This window comes from Cebus imitator, unplaced genomic scaffold, assembly GCF_001604975.1.
Source record: "Cebus imitator isolate Cc_AM_T3 unplaced genomic scaffold, Cebus_imitator-1.0 Scaffold59, whole genome shotgun sequence".
Classification (NCBI taxonomy): domain Eukaryota; kingdom Metazoa; phylum Chordata; class Mammalia; order Primates; family Cebidae; genus Cebus; species Cebus imitator.
Window position 1 is genome coordinate 596,349 of NW_016107374.1, and position 5,977 is coordinate 602,325.

At 47.1% G+C, this 5,977-nt stretch overlaps 1 protein-coding gene across 3 annotated transcripts in view; it reads right to left on the minus strand.

Annotated features, from left to right (window-relative positions):
• The window catches only part of PPARA (peroxisome proliferator activated receptor alpha), an 84,649-nt gene that overhangs the window by 12,996 nt on the left and 65,676 nt on the right, over nucleotides 1-5,977 (minus strand). For all 3 annotated transcript variants that reach the window (XM_017529457.2, XM_037738896.1, XM_017529459.2), the window contains 2 exons: nucleotides 4,957-5,095; nucleotides 3,713-3,915 (listed from right to left, as the gene is read on the minus strand). In XM_017529457.2, coding sequence (XP_017384946.1) covers nucleotides 3,713-3,915; nucleotides 4,957-5,095 — 342 coding nt within the window. The remainder of the gene's footprint in view (nucleotides 1-3,712; nucleotides 3,916-4,956; nucleotides 5,096-5,977) is intronic.

Consider the following 5,977-nt stretch of genomic DNA (forward strand, 5'->3'; position numbering starts at 1 on the left):
CCTCCCCTCCCTTCCCTTCCTCTCCCCTTCCTTTTCCTTTCCTTTCCTTCTCTCTTTCTCTCTCTCTTTTTGACAGAATCTTGCTCTGTCACCCAGGCTGGAGTGCAGTGATGTGATCTCAGCTCACTGCAACCTCCGCCTCCCAGGTTCAAGCAACTCTCATGTCTCAGCCTCCCAAGTAGCTGGGATTACAGGAACCTGCCACTACATCTGGCTAATTTTTGTATTTTCAGTAGAGTCAGGGTTTCACCATATTGGTCAGGCTGGTCTCCAACTCCTGGCCTCAGGTGATCCACCTGCCTCCAAAAGTGCTGGGATTACAGGCCTGAGCCACTGCAGCTGGCCTATTATTTACTTAAGGCCAAAATGCAAACAGATTCCTGCCTGCGACTCTCTGTGTGTGATCCTCAGCTGAGGGTGATGCAGCTCCTGAAGCTTGGGGGTCTCCAAGGGGAGGTGCAGGAGGACTCCAGGAGTCCCATTTGCACCCATTAGGGGCGGGAGGCAGGTTGTTAGGAGGAAAGGCAACTTAATGCTGCTTTGAATTTTTTTTTAGAGAGTCTCGCTCTGTCGCCCAGGCTGGAGTGCAGTGGTGCAATCATGATTCTCTGCAGCCTTGAACTCCTGGCCTCAAGCCATCCTCCTGCCTCAACTTCCCGAATCGGGGGGACTACAGGCATATGCCACCATGACTGGCTAACGTTTCTACTTTTTGTAGAGACGGGGTCTTGCCGTGTCACCCAGGCTGGTCTTGAGCTCCTGGGCTCAAGCCATCCTCCCACCTCAGCTTCCCGAGTAGCTGGGACCTCAGGCACATGCCACCATGCTCAGCTAGCTTTAAAAAAAATCATTTTTTGTGGAGACAAGGTCTCCTTGTGTGGCCTGGTCTTGAACTCTTGGATTGCCTCAAGTGATCCTCTGCCTCAGCCCCCCAAAGTGCTGGGATTACAGTGTGAGCCACTGCGCCCAGCCTGCTTTCAATTCTTAAATCAAGGGAGAAATACAAACTGTCAAACAAAAGTTTCAGTCATCCCAATTTGGGGCTTACTAATCATCTCCAGGATAGAGACTCAAAGCTAAAAGTTACCTTTTCTTTTGCTCGTGATCCAGGAAGGGTCTAACTGGGACAGACCTCTGGGGCTGCCTAGCGTGGGTGTCTGCTGGAAACTTCTAAAATGTCTCAGCCTATTTAATTGGAGAATTCACTGAAGAATTAAAAGACTCAGTGAAAAAAAGAGGTTTGGTTTGTTCATGAAAGTAAGTAGCTTGTGAAATGCTTTATTTTCCTATGACTAAAATTCCACCTTGTAATTCCTAATAAGGATTGCTTCAAGCTATTCATTAGTACAAATTAACCCTGTTTCACCATGCTCGTGGGAAAATGGTAAACTATCTTCATTCACCAACTGAGGGCTGGCTGCTCTTGAAGGGAGCTCTGAGATTGCTCTGTAATGGAGACAAAGGCTTATTTCACTGTTGGGGAAGGGGCAGAAGGACTTAGGCCAGACAGGCAGCGGAGTGGAGGGTGAGCCATGAGGGGCAACTTAGTTGCCTCTGAAAAGGTCCAGAGCTATCTTAAAAGACAAAGTTTCTGTAAGAAGTGGTTTTTTTTCTTTCTTTCTTTTCTTTTTCTTTTTTTTCTTTGAGATAGAGCCTCACTCTTTCACCTAGGCTGGAGCACAATGGTGCAGTCTCAGCTCACTGCAACTTCCACCTCCCGGGTTCAATCAATTCTCTTGCTTCAGCCTCCCAAGTAGCTGGGATTACAGGTGCCTGCCACCACGTCCAGCTAATTTTTGTATTTTTAGTAGAGATGGGGTTTCACTGATTGGCCAGGCTGGTCTTAGACTCCTGACCTCATGATCCGCCCACCTCAGCCTCCCAAAGTGCTAGGATTACAAGTGTGAGTCACTGTGTCAGGTCCCACCCCCTCTTTTTTTTGAGACAGAGTCTCACTCTGTTGCCCAGGCTAGAGTGCAGTGGTGCAGTCTCAGTTCACTGCAGCCTCTGCCTCCCAGGTTCAAGCGATTCTCCTGCTCAGCCTCCTGAGTAGCTGGGATTACAGGTGCCCACCACCACACCCGCTAATTTTTCGTGTTTTTAGTAGAGACAGGGTTTCACCATGTTGGCCAGGGTGGTCTCGAACTCCTGACCTCAAGTGATCCATTCACCTTGGCCTTCCAAAGTGCCGGGATGACAGGTGTGAGCCACCGTGCCCAGCCACAAGTGGCACTTTCTAAGCCCTGAGATGTCATTGCCTTTTCATTGAAGGTAGAAAAGGAATGTAAGCATGTTTGTCTGAGAGGGAGGGAGTGGCTTTAGGAAAAAGGATCAAGAGCGCATTCTGAGTGGGAAATGAGTGGTTTCATTTGCTGGCCTTATGATATGGTTCGGCTCTGTGTCCCCACCCAAATCTCATGGTGAATTGTAATCCCCAGTACTGGAGGTGGGGCCTGGGGAGGGATTGGCTCTTGTGGGTGAGCCTTCATGAATGGTTTAGCACCAATCCTCTTGGTGCTATTCTAGTGATAGAGTTCCCACAAGATCAGGTCGGTTCAAAGTGTGCGGCACCGCCCGCCTCTTGTTTCTGCTCCCACCATTTAAGACACCTGCTCCCCCTTGGCCTTCTGTTATGAGTCAAAGCTCCATGGGGCCTCCCCAGAAGCAGAAGCTTCCTGTACAGCCTGTGGGCCATGAGCCAATTAAATGTCTTTTCTTTGTAAGTTACCCAGTCTCAGGTGTTTCTTTATAGCTGTGTGAGAACAGACTAATGTCCCTTAAAATAGGAATTTATTTTATTTTATTTGAGATAGGGTGTCGATCTGTCACCCAGGCTGGAGTGCAGTGGCATGATCTCAGCTCACTGCAACCTCTGCCTCCTGGGTTGAAGCAATTCTCATGCCCCAACCACCCAAGTAACTGGGATTACAGGTGTGTGCCACCATGCCGGCTAATTTTTGTATTTTTAGTAGAGATGGGGTTTCTCCATGTTGGCCAGGCTGGTCTCAAACTTCTGGACTTAAGTGATCTGCCCACCTTGGCTTCCCCAGAGTGCTAGGATTACAGGCGTGAGCAACCTCGCCTGGCCGGATTTTTTTTTTTTTAATGCACTTAATGCTAGGTGCCATGGCTCATGCCTATAATCCCTGTGCTTTGGGAGGCTGAGGTGGGAAGATCACTCGAGTACAGAAGTTTGAGACCAGCCTGGAATACACTGAGATCTCATCTCTACCAACAAACAAACAAGCAAACAAACAAAATAGCCAGGTGTGGTGGTGCACACCTGTAGTCCCAGCTTCTTGGGAGGTGGAGGCAGGAAGATTGCTTGAGCCCAGGAGTTCAAGGTTGCAGTGAGCTGTGATTGCACCACTGGGTGACAGAGAAAGATCCTATCTCCATTTAAGAAAAAATGCATTTAAGAAATCACCTTAGTACTTGGTAAGCTATTAAATGGTTTGTTTTAAGTGTATTAATTACATAGCCAGGATAATAACGTGGTTGCTAAGAGCTTTGAGATGGCTCCAAGCAAGAAGATAGGCGTTGTTAAGCTACAGCTTAGAGTCTCAGAATGACTACTTCCGTCTTCACTGTCCTTTGCTTAACTGTGGGATAAATATCATTTTCTCAACATTCAACACATGTGTCCTTAATCGTCCTCTACGACCCTGGTTCCACGTTGCCAACAGAACACAGAGCGGCCGCAAACACCTACTGGGTTGTTACTGGCCTTTCCTGCCAGGATGAGCCGGGCTTTGACCTTGTTCATGTTGAAGTTCTTCAAGTAGGCCTCGTAGATTCTCTTGGCCAGATATTTGAGATCTGCGGTTTCAGAATCTTCTATGTCATGATCGCAGGTAAGAATTTCTGCTTTCAGTTTTGCTTTTTCAGATCTTGGCATTCGTCCAAAACGAATCGCTAGGGTTTGGAGGGGGAAATACGGGCGTGAGCAGTGAGGTCACGGCTGTGCTCACGGGGCTGGGCGAGGGGCTTCCCCAGGACTTAAACCGGGAATGAAAACTCACAGGCAGTTCAAACCCACCCTTGATTACTATTCAGCTTTCTACTATGGAGAGATGAAAAACTCAAACTCCGAATACTGTAGGCTTTTAAACATGTGCAGGGTGAAGGTGACACCGTCATTCTCATCGTTAGCAGGGTGCACGCCACCATCAGGCATCATCAACGTTTGAGTTAAGGAGGTGAATGGGGCTTCAGGATGAGTTTATATAATAACTGCTTCTTTTTCCAGAAGGTAGACATGCAACTGTCACGAACGGCTTACTTTACAGTTGCATCCACGTCACAATTAGCATGTTCTGAAACTACGATATGACTGGCTAGAAGGAAATGCGTACTGTGGTGGGTGTTTGAGGTGGCAGCCCCTTCCTACGGATGAGGCGAACATTCTGTCATTTTGGTCACTTCCAGTTAGTTTTTCTATTCTGTATCAAAGTCTTACCATTTGAAGTTTCTGACAGTGAGTCCAATGCACCACTGAATCTCAGCTATTTGAGACTTTCTTTTTTCTTTGAGACAGAGTCTCATTCTGTTGCCCAGGCTGGAATGCAGTGGCACAATCTCAGCTCCCTGCAACCTCCCGGATTCAAGCGATTCTCCTGTCTCAGCCTCCCAAGTAGCTGGGATTACAGGTGTGCACCACCACGCACAGCTAATTTTTGTATTTTTAGTTGAGATGGGGTTTTTGTCATGCTGGCCAGGCTGGCCTCAAACTCCTGACCTCTAGTAACCGCCTGCCTCCGCCTCCCAGACTGCTGGGATTACAGGCATGAGCCACTGTGCCTGGGAGACTTTTAGTTTCTCAGGCCACTCTGATTACAAAATGACTTGGGTGTGAAATGTTGAAGCACATTCATTCATAGCTTGGTCTGTTCCCTTTGAACAAGGAAGGGGAACCGAGGAACGGACTGGGGAGATGTGCGGGGCCAGCTTACCTACCGTTGTGTGACATCCCGACGGAAAGGCACTTGTGAAAGCGACAATACTGGCACTTGTTCCTGTTCTTTTTCTGGATCTTGCAGGTGCGGTCACACCTGTCATACACCAGCTTGAGTCGAATCGTTCGCCGAAAGAAGCCCTGTGAGGGGAATACACGGATTTAAAGACGCAGGCCCCTGAGAAGGCAGCGCCCTTGCTTCACTCACCTTTTTTGCTGTTCATTTATTGTTTCTTTTTAAATGAATGAAATTTAGAGAAATAGTTCTTCTAGGCAAGGCATGGTGGTCACGCCTGTAATCCCAGCACTTTGGGAGGCTGAGGCGAGTAGATCACCAGAGATCAGGAGTCCGAGACAAGCCTGGCCAACATGGTGAAACCCCATCTCTACTAAAAATACAAAAATTAGCTGGGCATGGTGGCGCAGGTCTGTAATCCCAGCTCCTCTGGAGGCGGAGGCACAAGAATTGCTTGAACCTTGAAGGTAGAGGTTGCAGTGAGCTGAGATTGCACCACTGCACTCCAGCCCCGGCAACAGAGTGAGACTCCATCTCGGGGGGGAAAAAAAAAAGATAAATAGTTCTAAAAAGTCTGAAATGATTGGTACAAATATAGAATTTTAAACATCATTGCATTTAATGCGAAAAACAATAAAATGAGGCACCATTCATAGTCATTTCAAAATGACCTCATCTGACTTGGGCAAACACAATTGTAGTTATCCAGAGTTGGTCGGCTGTTACAATGTATATAAATGTAACTATCCTCAGGTTACGACATTTCCGTATTTGTGACTAAAGACTTTCTAGGAATTTTTGTAAGAGCATATTAACTCCCTCAAAGACAAACAGTACAATAAAAGGAAGCCAGCTATTTGTAAACAATTTCCTTGCTTTGTAACAGTGTCTTAAACGCTACCCAGCAAGAAACAATGTTACTAGATAGTCCATAAAAACAAAACTAAATGAGTAATTAATCACAGCCCTAAGGAAAAGGCTACTTTACAAGGAGCTTTTTTTTCTTT